General features: G+C 39.0%; 2 protein-coding genes, 1 long non-coding RNA gene and 1 other non-coding gene across 4 annotated transcripts in view; 2 read left to right on the top strand and 2 right to left on the bottom strand.

Moving 5' to 3' along the window:
• Positions 1 to 8,006, bottom strand: part of LOC146673885 (F-box/WD repeat-containing protein 7-like) — a 48,526-nt gene extending 40,520 nt beyond the window's left edge. Inside the window, exons 1-2 of the mRNA XM_085392799.1 lie at positions 7,768 to 8,006; positions 919 to 1,506 (exon numbers count right to left, since the gene is read on the bottom strand). Coding sequence (XP_085248925.1) covers positions 919 to 1,458 — 540 coding nt within the window. The 5' untranslated portion in view covers positions 1,459 to 1,506; positions 7,768 to 8,006. The remainder of the gene's footprint in view (positions 1 to 918; positions 1,507 to 7,767) is intronic.
• A 1,247-nt stretch (positions 8,007 to 9,253) lies between these two features.
• trnap-ugg (transfer RNA proline (anticodon UGG)) lies at positions 9,254 to 9,325 on the top strand. Its single transcript has one exon. It is a non-coding gene; the product is annotated as a tRNA-Pro (tRNA).
• Positions 9,326 to 13,779: 4,454 nt separating this feature from the next.
• On the bottom strand, positions 13,780 to 16,258 carry LOC146673883 (uncharacterized). The gene is made up of 3 exons (XR_014909059.1): positions 16,166 to 16,258; positions 14,988 to 15,080; positions 13,780 to 14,849 (listed from the first exon to the last, which is right to left on the bottom strand). It is a non-coding gene; the product is annotated as an uncharacterized LOC146673883 (long non-coding RNA).
• Positions 16,259 to 17,154: 896 nt separating this feature from the next.
• Positions 17,155 to 19,019, top strand: LOC146673882 (tripartite motif-containing protein 16-like). Its single transcript, XM_085393078.1, has one exon. It carries the CDS (start codon positions 17,328 to 17,330, stop codon positions 19,002 to 19,004), a length of 1,677 nt encoding a protein of 558 aa, XP_085249204.1. The 5' UTR covers positions 17,155 to 17,327; the 3' UTR covers positions 19,005 to 19,019.
• The last annotated feature ends 4,635 nt before the right edge of the window (positions 19,020 to 23,654 follow it).

Genomic DNA, 23,654 nt, shown 5'->3' with positions numbered 1-23,654 from the left:
CTGAAAATATACATGATTAAGTTCTTCTTTGTATTCCCTTACCCCTGACTCCTAACCATTCACTGCCTCTCCCTGATCCTGGTTCTGTTGGAGGTTTCTTCCTGTTAAAAGGCAGTTCTTCCTTCCCACTCTCACCACGTGCTTCTCATTGGGCAGGGGTGACCAAACATTATACTAAGAGCACCACTGGAAAATCACTCAGGGGTCCTTTTTTAAGCATAAGAATTATACTACTATGCTGCCACCATGAGATAAAAACAGAAATTACACACAATAGGGTGAATTACACTTTATTAAGCACGGTGGCACAGTGGTTAGCACTGTTGCCGCACAGCAAGAAGGTCCTGAGTTCAATTCCACCATCAGCCCCTTTTCTGTGTGGAGTTGGTGTGGGTTCTCCCTGGATTCGCCGGCTTCCTCCCACAGTCCAAACACATGCAGTTAGTGGGGATAGTTAACTGATTAATCTAAATTGCCCATAGGTGTGAATGTAAGTGCGAATGGTTGCCCTGCGACCGACTTGCAGCCTGTCCAGGGTGTACCTCGCCGCTCGCCCTATGACAGCTGGGATTGGCTCCAGCGTCCCCCGCGAAGGAGAAGCAGAAGCTGATCGATCGATAGATGGATGGCTAATTATATTTATGGTGGCGAGCAATACACAATATATTTTGAATTAGGAACGACAGGTCATATAAAATCTGACCTAGAGTGATGATTGGCCACCCAGCTGGACTTTGGACAAGCCTGTCAAAGAGGGAATCTGAGTGTTTGGGTCCTCTTGCTAACAGTAGGGCAGGTGTGTCAAAATAAATCCCGCACATCACCTTTCTAGCGCGCATGACACACAAGTGCTTAATCAAACAGAAGCCTGAAAATGATCAAGTTTACTAAGATAAAAAAAAATACTGTGGGTCCTACCTTAAGTTGCAGATGAGCCTCAGGTGACGCCAGCTCCCCTTCCTCCTCTCTCTCCTCAGCATTTGCCGCCTCCTCCTCCTCATTTTCTTCTTCTGCCGCCTCCTCCTCTCCTTCCATCTCTCCATCCTCCTTCCCCTCCCCTCCACTCTCTGCCTGTCCATTATCCTCATTGGTTGGTTCAAACTGGGTGGTGCCAAAGGGCTCTGAAGGACAGGACTCATCCTCAACAGTTAGGATGGCGACTCTGACCTCCTCTTCATCCTCGCCCCCCCTTCCTTGATGAGGGGAGGAGATGAAGGGAAAAGAGGTGAAAGAGGAAGAGGCAGAGATTGGGGTGTGTCCATTAATCAGCTGACTTTGAGCTTCATCTCTGGGAGAAGCCTTCATCAATTCTGTTTCCTTTCCCTCATCTTCCTCCTCCATCTTTATCCCCGATTTAGGTTTAAGAGAACCATCCCTCTGTTCCCCTCTTTCTCTCGCCTGCTCATGTATCGTCTCCTCCTCTCCCTCCTCTCTCCTTTCTCGATGTCGTCCCTCCATCGATCGTCTACTCTTTCTTCTTAACCAGCACAGGAATGTAGAAGCATCCTGAAAAGATAACAGGGATCAAAACATCAACATCATCATCAACAAAAACCGCAGCACAAACCTCCACTGAGGCAGCTCATTGTCTGGGCAGGATTTACTTTGAAGGGAATATTGTCATTATCTATTTATTCATTTAAGTTTTTTTCCTTTTTAAACTATAAGAAGTTTGCACTTGTTCTTACTGCCCCACAAAGTGCAGGCTTTTAAAATCTAGCCTGTTTAAACCCATTTTAATGCACTTTTAGCTGTTTATGGCATTCTTATCGCATTGACTTTCAATCTATTGACCTTAAAGGAAAGATCAGAGGTCAAATGTAACAATACTTTATGTCTTTATATCGCACTTGCTATACATTGACCATACATACCAGACTACATAAGAATATTAGTTTTTAAGTTGTAAGCTTATTCTGTCCATTTTTCCATGAATAAAACATTAATGTAAGGTCACACAGACAGAGTGGGAACGTATTTGGTTCTTTTAAATATCTTCTTAGAACATAAAAAACTGGAATGTGTGTAAAAATTGGATTATAGTTCTGCTTTTGCAGTATTTTTATGCTGCCAAAGTATAAATATCTGAGAACAAATGGGATTCAGTGTGTGCCCAATGGGAAAAAATAAAGCAGGAGGTTTTTATTTCATCAACCTATGCCAATTATTGTGTCTCATAAGCTAAAGACAGAAAGCATTTTAATGAATGACAAACAGCAGGTTTATTTATCTTCAAAACACAAAAGCATAAAAAAAACAATTTTTTTTTCAGTGGTTTCATATTGAAATTAGCTCATGGTCACATGTTTAAACAACACTTCAGTTTTGGTTTCCTTTCCTTCAGAATTCAGAACATTTGTCCATGCCTTATGTATTGATCACTTTAATAATAGTAATATCACTTTGTAACTTAGTTATATGAGTGCAGAATAGCATCACAAATTATGCTCTATCACACATACACTTTCCCAAAGGGACCATTGTATGGAGGTCAGAGACATCCAAGCGCTGCATGTCAGGAATTATTATTATTTTCACCATCATCATCATCTTGGAAAGAAGGGAGGCAACGGCTAAGTGAAAAACATAGTTGTAATTCTCTCGGAAGGGAAGGTTTTAAGGATGAGCTGAACTGAAGGTTCAGGCTCACATGATGTGTTGTGTTTTTGTCTGTGTATGTGGATAAAAGAGGTCAGAGCGGCGGCCCATCTTTAGAGACCACTTTGGCGTTTGACTAGAGATTTCACCATATTGCAATATGTAATTGAACCCACGTCTAAAAGCTGCTAAGCAGGTGTTTGCAGTTTATTTTAAAACTCTCATGACAGATGTTTTTGTGATTGAGCCCCAGTGACCCAATCCTCTTACGTACATCCATGGCCAAAAACACAAATGAAAATAAAACACACGAGTAATCAATCATTAAAAACGTATGAACATCCATTCCTAAATACAGAAAAGTCCATGGAAGCACCAAAGTTCATCTCCTCTCTTTAGATCCTCAAAGAAAGAGAAATTCCTCCAGACCTTCTCTTTGCTTCATGAACACTCGAAGGAAACACTCATTTAATTTTTCCACCAAACAAACTTAAATCATGCCCCTTATATAACATTTGGTTTTAAAATGTTTTTTTTCTTCAAACGGAACAAAAAAACCAAACAAACACTTTTTTGACAAATTAAAAGCTCACTATAAGAATCTTTCTATTAAACAGTGAAAGAGTTTTCCTCTGCCATCCTCACCTCGAAATGTTATAAACCCTTCTTTGTTGAAAGCCCGCCACTAACATGAGATCTTGTTTTTCTCTAATCAGTGCCTCTAAAGTATGACGGGTGATCTATGCAGAGAAGAAACACCACAAAAGTGAGCTCTCAGCAGGAATAGAGACCAAAGAAACTAAAAACTAAAATGAACACTTTAACCTGTCCCCAACTTGATGACTTCTTTTTATTTCAATTTGACAAACTCTGCAGTGGCTCCGACACAAAGTCCAGCATGGAGCGGCTGAGTGAATGTGGTCTGGACTCTGTGGAGGAGAGTCACTAAAGCTGCTAACATGATGTTTTTCTCCAGGACAGGCCTCGGTGTGAAAGTCTTCCTGCACTGAGGGCAGCTGTGGATTCCCTTCCTGTCCTCTTCATCAAAGTGGGTTTTAATACAGTTCCTGCAGTAGCTGTGTCCACAGGGAATAGTCACCGGATCCTTCAGTAGATCCAAACAGATGGAACAGTTTAATTCTTTTCTATACAATCAGAGCAGATTTATAAATGTTGAATTCAGTTTTTGTGTGATAAATTTTCAGTTTCAGTGTTTCGCTTTAGTAAAATTACCATGAGATCGCTTTCTACTTGTTAGAGATGCTGTTTTCTGCACTTTTCCCCTTTTAAGGCATAAACATTTTATCCCTTGTGGCCCATTTGGGTAGTGCTTTACTACATGTGAACGCTCTTAAGGAGTGGTATTAGATTGATGCACCTCCTTAGCAGATTTGTTTTAGAGGAATTTGCAGCCAGCTATTTTACCCTTTAATCTTTATTTATCTTCTAATATATCTCCTGTTCTTGATTGCATAAGCCACACCAAATCACCGTACCACATTCTCCTACACTATGCCATAACTCTATGTACCATCCATCTAAATGTAAATAAACTCCACTCTTACAATTTACTCCTGGATTTCAGCCTCTCCTTCTGACTGAGGATAACTATTGTAGCAAAATCCAGCACTGAACTGAATAACAGCATTCTGTACAAGAAGAGTTGTGTAAGAGCCAATTAGCACATGTGCAGAGCTACAGAAATCACCTGAAAACCTATGGAGAGAACTAAAGGTCAGAGTTCACAGAAGGGGCCCACAGAACCTTTGAAGTCTGTGTGGAAGGGCCAAAATCACACCTGAGCTGAGATGAGGCAAAGGCTTTTCTACCAAGTATTAAATACATTTCAGTAGGTGTGTTCAATACGTTTTCCCTGTGTGATTGTTCGTCATTACATAAAATTTATGGAGATCCATGGTTTGATTTCCTTGCATGTTTGGATTAGATGGGTCGTTACAGACATTTGATGAGATTTCATGTCAGTAGCACCTTTAGAAATAAATTTAATTAGAAAAATTGGTGACATGTTTAATACTTATTCTACCAGCTGTATATAGTAACTATTTTTAGAAAATATGCGGACAGAGTGGAACTACAGAGTTTCAGGTAAAAGAGGGAGGAGTTATCAGGGTTTCAATTTTGAGCCATCTTTTAATATAGAAGAGTGCATTTAAAACACCAGTGAACACAATTCTTAGGCTGTAAATGTTAATTTCAAAGTAATGAACAAAATAGAAGTTAAATCACTATACTTACAATATTAAAAGGTCATTATGCAAAAGACAGGTTAAATAAATCAACACAGTAAATAAAGATTCAGTTAAACTCTATAGTGTAGTATGGTGTAAGGTAAAGATCGTACAATAATACAGAGAAAATAGAAATCCTCAACAATTAGATGACCTCCTATGAGCAAGCACTTTGACAGCAGTGGGATGGAAAAAAAAATCCCTTTTACCAGGAAGAAACCTCCAGCAGCAGCAGGCTCAGGGAGGGGCGGACATCTGTAGCAACTGGTTGGGGTGAGGGGAGGAAGACAGGGCAAAGACACGCAGTGGAAGAGAGCCAGAGATTAATAACTAATGATTAAATGCAGAGAGGTGTAAAAGACGTGTTAAAACAGGTGATTGAAAAAGAAACAGTGCATCATAGAAGCCCCAGCTTCAGGCCTTCACAACTAAGGGAGGATTCAGGGTTACACAATCCAGCCCTAGCTGTATGCTATGCCATATCTTCCTGCACTGAGGGCAGCTGTGGATTCCCTTCCTGTCCTCTTCATCCCAGAAACTTTTAATACAGTTCCTGCAGTAGCTGTGTCCACAGGCTGTAGTCACCGGATCCTTCAGTAGATCCAAACAGATGGAACAAGAGAAGGTTTCTCGGTCGAGCTGAACTTTCTGTGCCATTTCTCCTCTCAGTGTCAGTGACTGTGTGAGTTTCTCTGGGATCCAATGGAAAATATTTGTAATAGTTGTACAGACTGGAGCTGCTATGTTTCAAGTAAAAGTGGGAGTTTTGTTAAAGGAGTGGTTTGAAGCATACACTGCATATTTAACCCTTGTTATACAAGAGAGCACCTTTAAAATGCTGGTCAGCACATTATGTACAGTATGAAAATTCTAATGAAATATGAGTGAAATCAGTCACATGTGCTTGTAACAACTGACATTTAATGGCACCAATCACAACAATCGCCCCCACAACAACACCCAAAGCCAAAATACACTGATTACTGTAGCTAAAGAAGATATTTAAAACTTTTAAACAACTTCTGCAACGAATCCAACCACTAAAACTACACCAACACTTGTGACAAAAGAATGTCTTACATGAAGCACCTCCTACAAACAACAGCAGCTCCAGCGATCAGACAAACCAACATCAAGCATCAAGTCAATCTGGCTTCTGCAACTAAAATGACCACTACAACTTACAACAGCATCCAAAACATGGCAACCATCTGCAACTAAGAAGAACATCAAAACAATTAAGCAAAGCAAATCTTTAACCTCACAACTTCTGAGCCAATTAGTGAACCTACAGCACCAATTACAAAGCACATGGCACTCTGCAATCTATTTGTGTAATTTCACCAACACCAGCAATCAAATTCAGATCCTACAACAAAATCCCAGAATTATTCAAGACCTTTTCTGCTAAACACCAGAAACAAATTTCTTTCCATGTTGCACAAACACTTATTCGAACATCTATAAGTAAATATAATTTAAGATTTAAAGCATTTAATCCCAAATAAAGTCAAAGATAGAGTGTTGTGATGCACGCTCAATCGTCCAGCTGTCCATCTGGACGTAGCATTTCATCACTCATCCAAGTGACTTCTTCAGTCTCTGCTGACTCCAGGTTTCCCCTGGAAACATAAACAGTACATCTGCACAATAACTGAAGCTAGCACCACTGAACGAACAATGTGCTGCGATGTATTTAACATGCAAACTGTCATCACCTTTGATCCTGATCAAACAGAGCAGTTCTCAGATTCCTTCTACACATATTCTCACTACTGGCATACAATGATAATAGCAGACTGTCCTCCCGAGCTCATAAGCTGCCACATTCCAGGCAAATTAAAAAAACAAAATAAAGTTGATGCTGGACTGAATTTGATCATGAGAGTTTTGACCAACTGCAGTGTACAGTTCATTATTGTAGCACAGTGTAAATCTATCAAGGGACTATGATTTTCTCAAGATCTGCTGGATTAGTCTGGAGATTGTTTTGTCAAGGACTATCGAAAGACTCTCACACAGGACTCCAAACAGCTCAGTACATCACCATCAAGTGTCAGTTTTCACACCAGCAGTCTTTTGCTATGATGAATTGCATTTTCATAGTGAAAAAAGCAAGACCTTCCCCGAAAACATGTCAGATGTGTCTGTGTACACCAAGTGCCCATTTTAACTGATTCAACATAAATACAGGCTTTTCTCTTTTCTCTGTTATTGCTGAGAATTTGACTAGCGTTTGAGTAAATAAAACCTCCTCCTCCTTATTTCAGGATAATTTCCCTTCATGCAATGACTAATTGACCTGTGATCTGTCAAACATCAGTCATTTAGAGGCAGACAGAACACTTCAATTAGTTTTTGGCTCACTGACTTTTATACATCCTTCATTTATCCAGGTAAAAAGGTAAAAGTAAGCTTTACTCAAAAAAATTTTTTAATCTATTTTTCAAGAAAGATCTGGCCAAGAGTGCAGCAGAAATCGCAACAAATATAACACAACATTTCTCTGTTGTTAAAACAACAACAACAACAACACACACACACACACACACACACACACACACACACACACACACACACACACACGTAATCACTTTTCCTGGCCATGTATTTGACACAAGCCGTCCACGCAGACAGATGTAAACACCTAGCCTAAATAACCCAACCAATCCCAGAGCCTACAAGAAAACCCGAACATTACCGTTCATACTTGTATAATGAGACTCAAATCCTGCCTGCAACAAGTGTGTGTTTTGATAACTACCCATATGATGTCGTACTTCAAACTGCCCGCAGCTAAAAAATATCGGGTATCTCTATAGTTAACATCGATATCTCCGTCACTTTTACAACCACCCTGTTTAGCCACTAAAAAAATCAATACGACTATGTTAAAAGCTTTAAACCGAGACGGACTTACGTTTTGAGCTTTCCTCTCGCTCTTCGGACTTTAAAATTTAAAAACCGGCATTTTCTTCTTTGTTTATTCTTCACAGCAGCTTCAGCGTTTCCGCTCCAAACAAACACCTCGGCTCTGAAGATGTCTCCAGAGCGTTGAAATTACACACTTTCCGCTTCTACAAAACCTCAAACCTCAGAAAAACTAAACTTTATCCCGTTCTCCTGTCTCCCTTTTACGCATGAAGCTTTGTTTGGCGCGGTTTGATGACGTCAGGCGCCTGAATTACATAACGCTCCGCCATTGTCCAATCAAACGCCTCACAGCTTCCTCTGTGTGCTGACGTCGGGTTGTGAAAATCTGTTGTTCAGTTTACTGTGGAAAAACTAAATATCTGCAAACCTGCAGCTCTCAACCATTATAATAATGGTGGCATAACTTTTTAAAAATTACATTTAGTTATCTAATAATACACTAATACTAAATACTCTTATACCAAAGCCTGTTTATTTCAACCCACAAATGCATTTTCCTCACAGATGTGGCTCCATTTAAGGTTTCACAGAGCTGTACACAATGGTGTGAGGTTCATTGCCAAGAAGCACTGTTACAAAAAATAAATGACCAAACACAAATGTCCTGATTTTATAATATATATGAGACTGATATCAGGACCAGAGCAGATGGACTAGACGCCAAGCAACTTTGATGGGGTGAAATTAGACTGAGCTCACTTTATTTCATTACAAAAAATGAAGAAAAACAGAGAGGAAGATTAATGCTTCCACCTTTACAGCCTGCACAACAAATTCAAGCATAAAGAACCTGTCTGAAACCACAACATGAACCTGTAATAACTGTACATGCAAAGTACACTCACTGCAAATTTGTTTTGCATGTCTCAAGTGAGAATTGGGATAACACATTTTTTTGTTTAGTTTTTTAACATACAGATTTAAATATTTGCTCCACGTCTGACAATGTTCATGTAAAGTTTCCTTCAGATTGGCCCACCATAATTGGTTGATTTGAGATTTACCTATTATATACATATATCCAAAGATGAAGGGTAAGGACCTTGTGTAATACAGCTAGCACCCCCATAGCAAATTGTAACATGTATATGGTAGGAAGCGAAGGCTGGGAGACTCTGTGATACAACTTGTACCACTAATCTTAACCTGATTTACAAAGAGGACCTTTCAAGTTAGCATATTTAAGAATATTCTATATTACAGCCTGCAAATCTAAATCTACACTGATGTTCTTCATTCTTGTATGTGACTGCATCTCCCCTCTCTCTCCACTCCACCTCCCAGTAACAACGTCCAGTCAGAATCTCTCCACACAGAACCTGCCAACATAAAGCAGCGGAGGACGGTGATTTCATTATTACTGTGTATGTGAAAGATTAGCTGCCAAACAGAACAACTTACAACAAATGAAAGCTAGTCAGCATAGTGACAAAATCACCGAACATCTGTGAGCTCTACGGATGACCACGTGTGGCTCGTTGGTCTAGGGGTATGATTCTCGCTTTGGGTGCGAGAGGTCCCGGGTTCAAATCCCGGACGAGCCCGAATTGCTTTCGGATGCTTTATTTATGTCATAGTTATGGATGAAAATGTCTAATTTCAACTGAGGAATCCTTTAACATTTATATCATATTTAAGTTAAGCTTTTGCAAAGTTAACTTGTATAACTCAAACATTAATTAATTAACATAAATGATGTACTCAAAAAAACTCATTCAGTCATTAATTGACTAATAAGACATTCATTGGTGTGTCAGAAAGAAGATAAAGAGGTCATGATACAAATAAGTGATGCCATTTTAAAACACACTTTAACTATACAACAAAAGTTCAAACTGTTCTGATAATGCGAGGACGTTGCTGTGACTTATACAGTGTCTGCTTATTTTTATCTCTTCTCTAAAAAGCATCAATAATATTAGCTTAAACCCCTTGAAATTATTAGCTAACTTTAACCTTCTGATCCACTAGTCTGCTGGTATATCGCGAGTCGCCAGCTGAGAAGCTGATGAACTTTATTATTTTTATTTTATTTTTTTAACGATTTTTGTTCCTATTCTGATCTAATTGGGCTTCAGTGTTTCGGTACAGCTGCAGATCCAGGTGACAGCAAATCAAAATGATGTCACCTGTGAGTGTCCAGCTATTGTTATACACCGATATGGATCAGTTCATGTTGTTTTTTTCCCCCACTGTAACATTTAACAAGGACTGAGAGAGGAGGACAGAGAGGGAGAGAGCAAAGAGAAACAGGTAAGAGTGGACATGTGGTCAAATTCACCTCAAATGATAAAGCTGTAGATTCTGTTAACCCACATTCAGTGATGATGATTTGACATAACTAAGCCGTGTGTTGTCCTGTTAACAATCACAAATCCCAAACTGCTCTTGTAATAATTATTATGAGATTATATTTTTGTCATTTACCAGCAAATACAATTCTAGTTTAGTGAGGAGGATGAAGAGAGAGAGGTTGTACAAGAACAGGAAGAACGAGGAGAAGATAGTGAAGTTAGCTGGAAAACTACAATTATTATTCACAAAGTAATTTTTCATGTTGGCCTCTTGTACAGGTTGGTGGAGTGGCAGGGTGATGCTACTTTAAGTGTTTGACGATTTGACGGATATAACGAGACCCAAGGGAAGCGAAACTCAATACATTCACGTAGGACACAGGCCTTCAAAGTAAAACAGGAAATGTAACATAGATGCAGACTTGACAAGGGGAGACAGAGCAACTAAGAAACACAGAACAATAACAAGGAGACACAGAGGGCGGCTACTAAAAAATACTGAAGAGAATACAAGAAAGCCGAACTAAGACACTAGACTACTGGGGCAACAAAGAGAACTAAGATCGTAATACAAAAACTCAGAGACACAAGGAACTCAAAACACTGGGTCACCGACCCAGGACCGTGACACTGCCCGCCTCTGTCATCTTATCCTTTTTGACACAACGTGAGAAGGGTTGACTACATTTGCAAACAGTATTGTAAATAACCCTAAATACTTTTATTTAGTTCCTTGCACTTCATTTTGGCACTTATCGCTGTTTCCTATCACCAGCTTTGTGTTTGAGTTTAGAAGCTTTTATTTTGCAGGGACGATTTCCCGTGAAACACTGTCGGCGTAGTTTTAGCATCAGTCCCTTGGAGATTTCTTTTGTCATTAGCAGCCCCCTTGATAGAGGCACATGGTAGTTTCATGACGTAGATAAGGACATGTTTATATGTTTTGTGTGACAGAGGCTACATTTGTTAAATTTTATGTTGAATCCTATTTTATGATGTAAGGTTTATGATTGTTAAGAGTGTAGATTTTTAACTTACACGCTGTTTCTGTGTATAAATCCCCAGCTCCTATGGTGAGGTTAATGGTTTACTGCCATTAAGTCTTCAAAACCTAATGAGTAAAGTGTCATCCTTCATTCGGTGGTTCGCTACAAGTATATTCCATATTAACTACGCCCCCTGCCCCCCGGAAGCTGATCAGCTTCCGTTAGTTTGCTCCGTTTCGAGTAGTGATGGTAAATTTGATTCTTTTTACTGAATCGGGTTTTAATGAGTCACTCACCAAAGTGAATCGGATATTTTGAGTCATTTGATTCACTGAGTCAGTTGACCAGAGAGTGCAAAAAATTTACATTTTCACTGAAACTTAACTTGTTTCTCTTTTCATGTATATCCTACTGCTAAGATGAATGATTAAAAAAAACAACTATTTTATAGAGCAAAAAAGAGCTAAAAAATTTCTAAAATTAAGCAATTTCCTATCAAAACTGCTTAATAAACATTTATTTTGTTTATTTTTATTTTATTAGTATTTTCCTTAAATGTGTTAAATATATATTTTCTCAACTAAATGTCCACTGAGCTGTGAGCCAGGGGGCGGTAATGCGCCTTAACATTGGTGGCCAACCAAGCAGAAGAAGAAGCTGTGAGCCAGGAGGGAGGGGGTGAGTGAGTGATTCGTTCACATGATTCAGCACAGGAAGGAAGGGGGTGAGTAGCTTAAATGTGTTGTTAGCATGTTAGCAGAGCGATGCTACTGTGAACCGAGGAGCTATTGTCTTGATGTGAGCTTCTACTCAGGGTTTTTTTCTTCCAGTTCAGAGCAGAAATTTTTTGTTACGATACTGGATGTTGTGTTTTTCTCCACAATTTTAATTATAAGCTAGATACATTGCTGCTAATAGCAACAGGGATGAGTCAGTGAGTCAGTGGGGCTTGTGAATCATGATTCATGAGTCAGTAAAGTGATTCTGGAGTATTGAACGATTCGTTCATGATTCGTGCAGCCTGTTGGTAAGTTGTGGAGGAGAAGTCCTCGCTCTTCTTTTTCTTTTGAACCTATAAAATTATAAAAGCATTTTTTAAAAAATAACTGACCTGTTTGTGATGTGTTCCTTGGCGTGTGCTAAAGAGATTGTTGTGCATGTTCACATTGTATTTTGTTTGTTTTTTTACTGACGTGTAAGTTTAATCTGTTCAAACAAATCGTTGCGAAAGTAACCAGTGCAGCTCTTCAGAGACTTCAGCACTTCTAGCGTACAGGGGACGACAAGTAAGGACAGACATGGTGACAGTTCATATGTACCTAACATGTATGTAAGGTACATATGAACTGTCACCGTTATTAGGAAATCTCCTTGGGAAATCATAACATTTGATCAGAAATAAATAAAGAAGGAAAAAGGTGTTGGGAATGGTTTTCAGGGTGACGTGCAACCCTGTGCTCTCATGTAGTAGTATTATTTTTAAAAGAATAATTTAATGATTGTTTTGTCAAAGTGGTGAAAAAAGTGAGCAAATCCTTAAAAACTGACATTGTCCAAACATTTTAGGACCAAAGTACTAAAATTGAAAGCACTGAAGAAAAATCATACACAACATAGTACTTGTATATTGAATTTTATATCACCCTGATGCTGCATCAGATTTTATTTCCTTAATGCTGAGTGAATTTATAAGAAACGCTGTGATTTTAAAAGTGTGACCTAGAGCCATCTGGTGGACCTTGAATGTACTGCAGATGGGATCTACAAGAAGTCACAAGATAAATTTAAAAATATATTTTAAGTGTTAGTTTAGTTTAAATTGACATTAAATATTACTCTACTACTACTACTACTAATTATAATAATAATATAAAATTAACTAGAATAAAATAAATAAGTTCCATGTTTCCAACCAATATGATTCTTATCTTGATGCATGCTCAATCCAGGTAAGTAAATCGCAAAAAGTTGATTCTGTTCATCTGGACGTGGCGTTTTCAGAGCTACAAAATTCTTGTTAAACACTTTTTTTTTGCATAAACAAACAGGTCTTAGGGTCCAGAAGTTCTAATCATTGTCATTTGCATGTCTAGCTTAGTTTGCAATGTAGCGTTGTGGTACCTTGCTCATTCATAATGTTCAATAAAAACTTGATGTTGACCTACTGTTGTTTGTGCTCCCTTGTTTGGATATACAGGTTAAAGATGTGTGAAACCAACATGTGGTCATGTTTCTGAGCTGATGGGCATCATTCACTACAGAAATGCATGTTTAGACCAGAGATCAAACTAGTTTCACCAAAACAAAAGAAACTCACACAGTCACTGACACTGACAGGAAAAATGGCACATAAAACAGTTCAGCTGGACCAAGAAACCTTCTCTTGTTCCATCTGTTTGGATCTACTGAAGGATCCGGTGACTACAGCCTGTGGACACAGCTACTGCAAGAACTCAAGAAATAAAATGTTGCATTTACTCCACCCAGTTATGTCAACCGGTTCCACATAACTGGGTTAGTGAAATATAAAATGTATGATACACTTAATTTGAACAACAAATTTTAAGTACATCTGTCAAGTTTTGGCTAATTAAATGAAAATCACAAGAATGGTGTTGTATTAACTAAATATCATAATGTTGATCTAACTAACATGTTGACTTAAATTGACAACACTAAATAAAATCTACTCAACCAAAACAAGCCCTACCTACTCTATAAAATAAGATGTTGCATTTACTCCACCCAGTTATGTCAACCGGTTCCACACAACTGGGTTAGTGAAATCTAAAATGTATGACGCATTTAATTTGAACAACAAATTTTAAGTACATCTGATAAATTGACTAACCCTAAACGAGCTCTAATGAAACTATAGGATTAAATTACTTACTCTATTTAAAGTAAATTGAATAAATCAAACACAATTTTATTCAGTTAACCCAACTTTAATAACACTTGGTGTAAAATGTGCTGAAGCAAACTTTGAGCTGTTCAAAATTCTAGATCAATGCCTTTTTCCTAAACAAAAATATCTTCACATATATGCAAGTGCATATTAAGTTCAGGAAGACATAATACAGAATGTAAAAATCAAGTTATTAAAACTGGAAAGTGTTGTGATTCCAACATTTTTAACATGACTTAATTTAAACTTGCTTTGGGTACAATGGAAAACTCACAATTCAGTCCTATAAACAACAAGTAGAAATGATTTTTAGTGGCATTTTTGTCCATATTTAAAAAAACTTTCAGTTTTTCAAAACTTAAAATGAAGTCCAAACTTAGGAGCAGTCTTGTTCAATGTAGCTGGATGGTGGTAAAAGTTCAACATGAACAAAGCATGCCAAAAGGTAAGAGGCCTTGCAGAAGTTCTTGCGGAATTCAAACTGAACCGTTTATAAAGTGCAAGGAGATGGGTTTGAGAATCTTGTAACCAGTTCAGTGTCCTCTATAGTTCAGTGCAGGCGGCTTCACTCAAGCAGTTTGTTTTTCAGAACTTGCACCTTCATGGATAGGTTGTTCCCATCCAACTCCATCAGCACCTTCTGAAGAAATTCAAATATGTATTTCAGGTGCTTTGGGTACCTCAGATTTAGACTGTAGATTAGTCCAAGCAGGAGGGCACACCCCTTTGCCACATCACTAAGAGCTTTCAGCACAGTGTATCCTTCTATGATGACACCAATGTCCTCAGGTGTATCTGCAGAGTCTGCTCCTTCATGTCTGACAACACAGACTCCTAAAGTCAGCTGCTCCGTTTCTCTTCTTGCACTAAGATCCATATCCTTAAAATGAAAACAAGGTGGGGGGAAAAGCTAATTGCATATAGATACATATGAACAAATGAGCCCACCTTCAATTTACTATCCCAAATTAAAAAACAAACAAACAAACAAACTGATCTTTCCCCTTTTCTAACTTACCAAGAATTCCTTGAACAGGTCATCTGGCTTTTTATTTAAGTAGACACAGATAGTTTTTAGAACGCATTCCCGTCGAACATCAATGCTGATATTCTGGTGGGGATAAGAACTCAATGTGAGACAAGATTTTGGTTCTTTTCCACCTCTTCCCAAACCAAAGTCAAAAATATTAACAGATGACTGATTAGCGATGAGTAATTAAACAATGTTTGACAACTCACATTAGTGACATTCAGTGAGGTTAATGATTGGTTAGGCACTGACTCTTCTGAGTCAGATCAACAAATATATGAACACAAAACTAGAAGCTTTTCATTTTTGACAATACATGAAAGCTTTCACTTTTGCTTTAATCAATTCTAGACTGTTCAACAATATAATTATTAATTGTACCCCTAAAAATGTTAAAATGAAATAGAAGATTAGAACTCGGCAATATGGATTCAAAATCCTATCACAATATTTTCTGGTAGTTATTACGATAACAAGAGTTACAATTAAAGATAACAGTAACCACAATCACATCTGAGCCACTTTTGTTGCATCTACTGACAGACAGAACTAGCTGACCAACATAAAATGAAGGGGGAACACACAAATTGTCACTTTGATAATCAATGGAACTGATACAAGGAGTTAAATGCATTACATATAGCTGTATTACACATAATGCTGCATTTTAATGACACAAGATAAATGCATGTCTTACACTTTAATCACTGATATTAACACTAAACCAGATATCAACACGGGGTAGAATTCCTTCAAACAATGTAGCAACTTATTTGATGCATGTTTCTAAAATACACTATACATATATTTCATTCTTCAAACGGATAGGATCGCTGGCGCTCCTGGTGGTCATTACTGACACCAGGGAGCATGCGCGGTAGATGTTGGGAGTAATTTTAAAGCTGCAGTTCTTAGTAGGCAAGTTGCAGCTTAACATGAATCGTAAAAAATTTTGGGAAATTACACCGAAGTGGGCCCAATAATATTTGTTAAATGCCTGACTACTAACACCTGTGAGAGGCATACAAGCTAGAATGCTAAAAAAAAAAATTACCAGACATCATTTGTTTTAAAATAAAACATACAGAAGTACTCCCGAAAATGTCGGATGTTTATCATTTAGTACACATTAACCAAATTTGTCATCCTTAAATGGTTGTACTTACCAAATAATCCTCAAATGCCAATGGATTTTATCCATGCTGATTGCATCAACATGATGCAAGTTTCGGTTGAAAATGGCGGTTGTTCAAACTTCCACACTGCACATGTGCAAACTGAGAAGTACGGAGAGCCTGTTAGGACAATCCTCTTCAAATTAAAGTGCTGTTCATTTTAAATGAACTTTTTACATTGGATTTAATGTACTGCATTTTGTTGTATTGAAATATTGTGTTATTAATTAAAATCAAAACAATATCCTTGTGTTTAGAGTTAAAAATCAATTGGTGACATTAATTTTAACATAAAACGTTTACATAATGCTAGCAACATCAGTGTATCATTTCTTAGAGTGTACAAGTCAAACACAACAAGGATTTAAATTCAAGACTGGAATGACAACACAATCAAAACAGGAATCAGAAATCTATCTGAACATTAATCAGAAACTAAAAACACTGTGACAAAAGAAACTGAAATTCAGCAACTCAGTTTAAAACCAGGGATCATGACAAAGTGTCCAATAAGGTGATGTTTTTGTTTCTCTGTTTCACTGCCTCACTCATTATCAGTAATATAATAAAAAATTTATTTTCATTGCTTTTTTCATAAAGCAAATCTCTGTATTGATTTTTATGTCTTACTTATATGTTTATTGATGTTTGAATCCTTTGATCATTTGATAGACTGTTAACTCCATTTTTTGACTTTGAAAAAAAAATTTCAGAAGAAAAATGTCCAAAAATCATTTGAAACACAGCTGATTACAAAACAAAACAAAAAAAATGTAAAAATGAAAAAGGAGTTGTTTCAAAAGAGAGACTCCAAGAAAAATTGACCCCCCCCCCCCCCCCCACACACACACACACACACACACAAAAACTCTGTTAATTATGCTCTGTACAGAAAAGGGTATAAAACACAGTGTCTACTTTAAAGGGCTCCTATTCCTGGAATCACTCACAACCTGACCACTCCTTCCTCTTCTAAACATAGAAACTACTCTTTGTGCATGCATTTCCTCATTCTCTCCTCTTACGTATATAGATATATATCTAAGGGCTGACAGGCTCCATTCACTGCAGACACACATTAAGTTCAGACCTCAGGCTAGTTTCATTTCTACAAAACAGAAACTGAAACCGTCACTGTTACTGGCACAGAGAAATGGCAGAAAAAGGAGTTCAGCTGGATCGAGAAACCTTTTGTTGTTCGATCTGTTTGGATCTACTGAAGGATCCGGTGACTACAACCTGTGGACACAGCTACTGCAGGAACTGTATTAAATCTCACTTTGATGAAGAGGACAGGAAGGGAATCCACAGCTGCCCTCAGTGCAGGAAGACTTTCACACCGAGGCCTGTCCTAGAAAAAAGCACCATGTTAGCAGCTTTAGTGGAGCAGCTGAAGAAGACTGGACTCCAAGCTGCTCCAGCTGATCTCTGCTATGCTGGACCTGAAGATGTGGCCTGTGATGTCTGCACTGGGAGGAAGCTGAAAGCCATCAAGTCCTGTTTATCTTGTCCAGCCTCTTACTGTGAGAAACACCTCCAACCTCACTATGATGCAGCTCCGTTAAAGAAACACAAGCTGGTGGCCCCCTCCAAGAAGCTCCAGGACAACATCTGCTCTCGTCATGATGAGGTGATGAAGATTTTCTGTCGTACTGATCAGCAGAGTATCTGTTATCTCTGCACAATGGATGAACATAAAGGCCATGAAACAGTCCCAGCTGCAGCAGAAAGGACTGAGAAGCAGAAGGAGCTCGAGGTGAGACGACTAAACATCCAGCAGAGAATCCAGGAGCGAGAGAAAGATGTGAAGCTGCTTCAACAGGAGGTGGAGGCCATCAATGGCTCTGCTGATAAAGCAGTGGAGGACAGTGAGAAGATGTTCACTGAGCTGATCCGTCTCCTCCAGAAAAGAAGCTCTGATGTGAAGCAGCAGGTCAGATCCCAGCAGGAAACTGAAGTGAGTCGAGTCAAAGAGCTTCAGGAGAAGCTGGAGCAGGAGATCGCTGAGCTGAAGAGGAAAGACGGCGAGCTGGAGCAGCTCTCACACACAGAGGATCACAACCAGTTTCTACACAACTACCCCTCACTGTCAGCACTCAGTGAGTCTACACACTCATCCAGCATCAATATTCGTCCTCTGAGCTACTTTGAGGATGTGACAGCAGCTGTGTCAGAGACCAGAGATAAACTACAGGACATTCTGAGAGAGGAATGGACAAACATCTCACTGACAGTCACTGAAGTGGATGTTTTACTGTCACCAGCAGAGCCAAAGACCAGAGCTGGATTCTTAAAATATTCACAAGAAATCACACTGGATCCAAACACAGCAAACACACATCTGTTATTATCTGAGGGGAACAGAAAAGCTATGTATACCAAAGAAGAACAATCCTATTCTGATCATCCAGACAGATTTACTGGATGGCTTCAGATCCTGAGTAAAGAGAGTCTGACTGGACGTTATTACTGGGAGGTGGAGTGGAGAGGAAAAGGAGTTGAAGTAGCAGTCACATACAAGAATATCCGAAGAGTAGGAAAATCAGACTTGTGTTTTTTTGGATTCAATCAAAAATCGTGGTCACTGAAGTGTTATATCAACAAATATGAATTTTGGTACAACAAAATCCAAACTGTCCTCTCAGGTCCTCGGTCCTCCAGAGTAGGAGTGTACCTGGATCACAGAGCAGGTATTCTGTCTTTCTACAGCGTCTCTGAAACCATGACTCTCCTCCACAGAGTCCAGACCACATTCACTCAGCCGCTCTATGCTGGACTTTGGCTTTGTGAATCTGATGGCGTCTCTGCCGAGTTCATTAAACTTAAATAGACAGAAGTCATTGACAGAAAACTGGATAAATGTGTGTTTTAGTCTACAGTTTTTTTTCTCTGTAATCATTGTTACTGATCTTGCAGTTGCGCTTTTCTTCTTTGCATACCATACCATCACCTGTTAGTTAAACTTTTGTTGTCTAGTTAATGACTGACTTTATTTGGGTGGGACTTCATCTTGTGTTTGTTTAGCCATGTAAGGAAAACAAGGCTCCCATGTTTTATTCCGTCAGTGTATTCTTCCACTGCAAATGGTAAGTAATGTAAAAACACTGCTGCCACTTTTTTGGTTTCTTTGATGATTGATTAGACTTTTTCTTTAGTGCTGATATTACTGTGTTATTTGCAGCTTTAGGTGGTTTTAATCGTTAGCATAAGTTTGGCAGACATTCTTGCTTTCACCAATGTTCAAGAGTAACAGTCGCGAATTAATTGTCAGTATTATTGCTATGGAGAATAAAACATTAGAGCCTGTCTCTGGTTTACCTGATGATATTCTCATGAATGGGGCAGAGTATTAAGTATCACCTTAAAGCACTTGTTACAGGCTGCTGAGCTTGCATCAGCATAGAGTATGCAACCAGAAGGCCTTCTCGGTCTTCGAAGGAGCCGGCCCACGCAGACCACGAAGGCCGGGTCTTCCAAAATGTGCGGCCTATGAATTGGGACATAGCTTTTGTGTGTGTGAGTTTGCATGTGTAAGAGAGATACTGAGAATTTAAAATATTATCTGTTAATGATGTAGTTGACATGATGTTGCATACTCTATGCTATTAATTTTAAAACTGAAGTGCTGCTAATTGAACAGTATGTGCTGTAATGCATTAATACAATGTACCAGAATAGAACAGAATGGAATAATACAGTGAACAGGAGCAATGAGAAGTATGCAATGTAATGATGAGCACTCCTAAAGATCTGCAGAAAGGTTCACAGAATCATTTTCCCGCTACAATCTGATATGTTTACATCTTTTACTGTGAAGTACAGCCAGACTCTTGACCGCTTTGCCTTGGGCATTTTTAATCTGTAGCTCTGCTCTAAAAGAACTTACGTACCTGGGCCTGCTTACTACGCTTGCAAAGGTAAACTGATTGGCTAGAATCCAAAGTGTATGACATCTCAGGGAAAAAAAGCACCGAAATAAAGCACTGAAATGTGCGCTGCTTTTCGGTCTGGTTACTACCGTTTATGTCAGAACCGGTGCCATCATGGCACCGGATACCGGTACCCATCCGTACTCTTGACCTACTGATCTCCAAGGGCCTGAGCATTTGAAAGGTTACTGTGTCTGATGTGGGCGTGTCTGATCAGTACTGTGTTTTCTTTGAAAGTAAAATTTCAGCCCACACAAATATATCAACAGCAGTGATCACAAAACGGTGTATAACTGAAAACGGTAGTGAGATTTTTAACCAGGTCTTCCCATTAACCTCTGACCTGTCCAGAGGGTCAGTCAATGAGCTCGTCAATAGCTTCAATGCTAACATGTTAAATGTAATGGACACTATTGCTCCCATTAAGGTGAAGGTTATCTCTGGAAGGAAAAAGTCTCCATGGAGAAACTCCACACTGGTGAAAAATGAAAAAAGAGAGTGTAGGAAAGCTGAGCGCAGATGGAGAAAAACAAACCTCCAGGTTCATTATGACATTTATAAAGAGAAACTTCACAATTATAATTTACAACTGAGGAGTGCAAGGAGGTCCTACTTCTCTGACATCATCACTAAAAACAGCCATAATGCTCGGGTCTTATTTTCTACAGTTGACAGGCTAACAAACCCTCCTGTGTCAGTGGCAGCTGAACTTCATTCGACCATGGCCTGCAATGACTTTGCCAAATTCTTCACTGAAAAAATCCAAAAAATTAGACAAGCAATTGGTACATCAACAGCAGATCCAGGATATGTACTGTGTCCACCAAAAAACTGTTTAAACACCATGAAACAGTTTCAACCTATTAACAGCAAAGACCTGGAGGAGATCTTTGGTCAACTGAACTCCTCCTCTTGCTGTTTAAATGTCCTGCCAACAAGTTTTTTCCAAAAAGGTCTCAAAGACTTTGGAATCAGACCTGTTACAGATCTTCAACATTTCTTTAATGTCAGGTGTGTTTTTAGAACAACTAAAAACTGTAATTAAACCTATACTGAAAAAGGACAATCTTGACATGACACAAATGAACAACTACAGGCCGATCTCAAATCTCCCAAAACAGTTCACACAATACACATCACAGCAAAAGCACCTCCCACCCAAATGGTTCTAAGACAAGGCACTATGAGTGTGTATGTGTAAACATGTGTATGCATGTGAGAATGTGTGTGTGTGAGTGTGTATGCATGTGAGAATGTGTGTGTGTGTGTGTGTGTGTGTGTGTGTGTGTGTGTGTGTGTGTGTGTGTGTGTGTGTGTGTGTGTGTGTGTCTCTTTGTGTGCGTGACTTCCAACTGTTTCTAACAACATCCTTAGTCATAAAATGGTAATCTCCCCCCACACCCAATATTCATTCAGAACTCTGCTGCTCGAGTCCAAAAAAGTGGACCACATCAGTCCAGCTCTGAGGTCTTTACACTGGCTGCCTGTTCGTCAGAGGATAGACTTTAAAGTTCTGAAATTTCCCCTTGTGGGACTAATAAAGGTATCTTATCTTATAAAGCTCTGAATGGTTTAGGATCAAAATACATCAGTGACCTCCTGACCCAGTATGAACCTTCCAGATCCCTCAGGTCATCTGGATCCGGTTTTTTAATCAGTTCCCAGAGTCAAAACCAGACATGGAGAAGCTGCATTCAGCTTTTATGCTCCATATATCTGGAACAAACTCCCAGAAATCCTCAGATCAGCTAAAACACTCAGTTTATTTAAATCCAGGTTGAAGACTCACCTGTTCTCAGATGCATTTGAATAAAGGACACATTTGTCAGCTGCATTTGGAGGAGTCTACAGTTTTGGACAGCCTTCGTCACCTGGCTGTGATGTAATCGGCCTACAAATGCATCTTCAGGAAGATGCAGCCCATGGTTTTGGACATCCCCGTTATCTCTTGTTGATACTCATTCAGCACAATCTCCAGCAGGTGGAGGGTTGCGAGTTTAATGTTGATTACTGTTTCCTCTGACAGGTCTGATCCAGTTGGGTCTGCAGTGCAGCCTTGTGGAGTGGGGGAAGGAGTCGGCAGGGTCTGGATTAGCAGACCCTCTGCGAGGTCCCACAGTTGCGCTGCATCCTCTATAGGAATATTAGAAAACACCTTGTTTTTGACACTAAATTGTCAAAAACAAGGCGTTTTCTAATACCCTCGTATGCAGTGTTGTGTCTGTCCCTCTTGATGGCGTCATCAACCTGGCTAAACAGACAGTGCAAACCACTCCAGTTGCTCCCCTGTATAAAAAGGGGAGTCTTTAAACCATGTCGTGCGCTCTTCGAAGTTTTGGAGGGTAAGGATTTAACCTCCTGTTTTCAACCCCTCTGGTAGCTATAAGACTTTCCCTGTCATTACATACACTGAGAAAAATAAACGATCAGCCTAAACCCTGTAAAGCTCGGGGGCTGAGGAGCATATAGCATCTCTACAATACAATAGTGCAAAAGAGCTGGTGGGTGGTGGTGGCGGGGGGGTGATAAAAGCACATACATATTACTACTCATGTATGAGTACAAGGTAGGAAGGGGAGGCCGGGAGACTCTGTGATACAACCTATACCACTAATCTTAACCTTACGAAGAGGAACTTTCAAGTTAGAATCTATATTACATCCTGAATTGCCCGTGTGTAATAAATGATTATTACACCACGGTGTGTTTCACCTCTAGCATTCATTTCAAATCTACACTGATGTTCTTCATTCTCGTATGTGACTGCAACTTTAACCCCTCTCCCTCTCGACTCCACTTCCCAGTAACAACGTCTAGTCAGACTCTCTCTACTTAGAACCTGCCAACATAAAGCAGTGGAGGACGGTGATTTCATTATTACGGTGTATGTGAAAGATTAGCTTTCTGATATAAAGCCTGTTGGATTTTGTGCTAAATATCACCGTTTCCAACAAATCAAAGACAGTTAGTCAGCATAGTGACAAAGTAACCAAACATCTGCGAGCTCTTTGGGTGTAAGCGGGCCCGGGTTCAAATCCCGGACGAGTCCAGAGTGTTTCCGACACGACATTTTGATATGTTAGCAACAGCTTACACCATATCTCATTGTTATGAGATAAAAATACCTGATTTAAATTTAACATGGAACGTTTACCTACTTCAACTGTAGGTAAACGTTACATGTCATATGGTGATCTAGGAATCCTTTAACATAGATATTATATTTAAGTTAAATATTTGTAGAATAACTTGTACAACTCAAACATTATTTTTAATAGAAAAGATGTAGTCAAAAACAATCATTCAGTCATTGATTGACTAATAAGACTTTAGTTGTTACGGCAGAAAGAAGATTAGTGACACCAATTTAAAACACACTTTAACTGAAATTTAGCAAAAGTTCAAACTGTTCTGATAGTGCGGGGACGTTGCTGTGACTTATAAAGTGTCTGCTTATTTGTATTTGTTCTCTAAATCATGTATAAAACTAGTAGATGGTGTATTTTAAAACCACTAGAAATGAATAGCTAACTTGAACCTATTGATCCACT

Source organism: Rhamphochromis longiceps, linkage group LG3 (assembly GCF_057381845.1).
Source record: "Rhamphochromis longiceps isolate RC_006_pf linkage group LG3, R_longiceps_female_GT1.1, whole genome shotgun sequence".
Taxonomy (NCBI): Eukaryota; Metazoa; Chordata; class Actinopteri; order Cichliformes; family Cichlidae; genus Rhamphochromis; species Rhamphochromis longiceps.
This window is presented reverse-complemented; position numbering and strand designations above follow the sequence as displayed.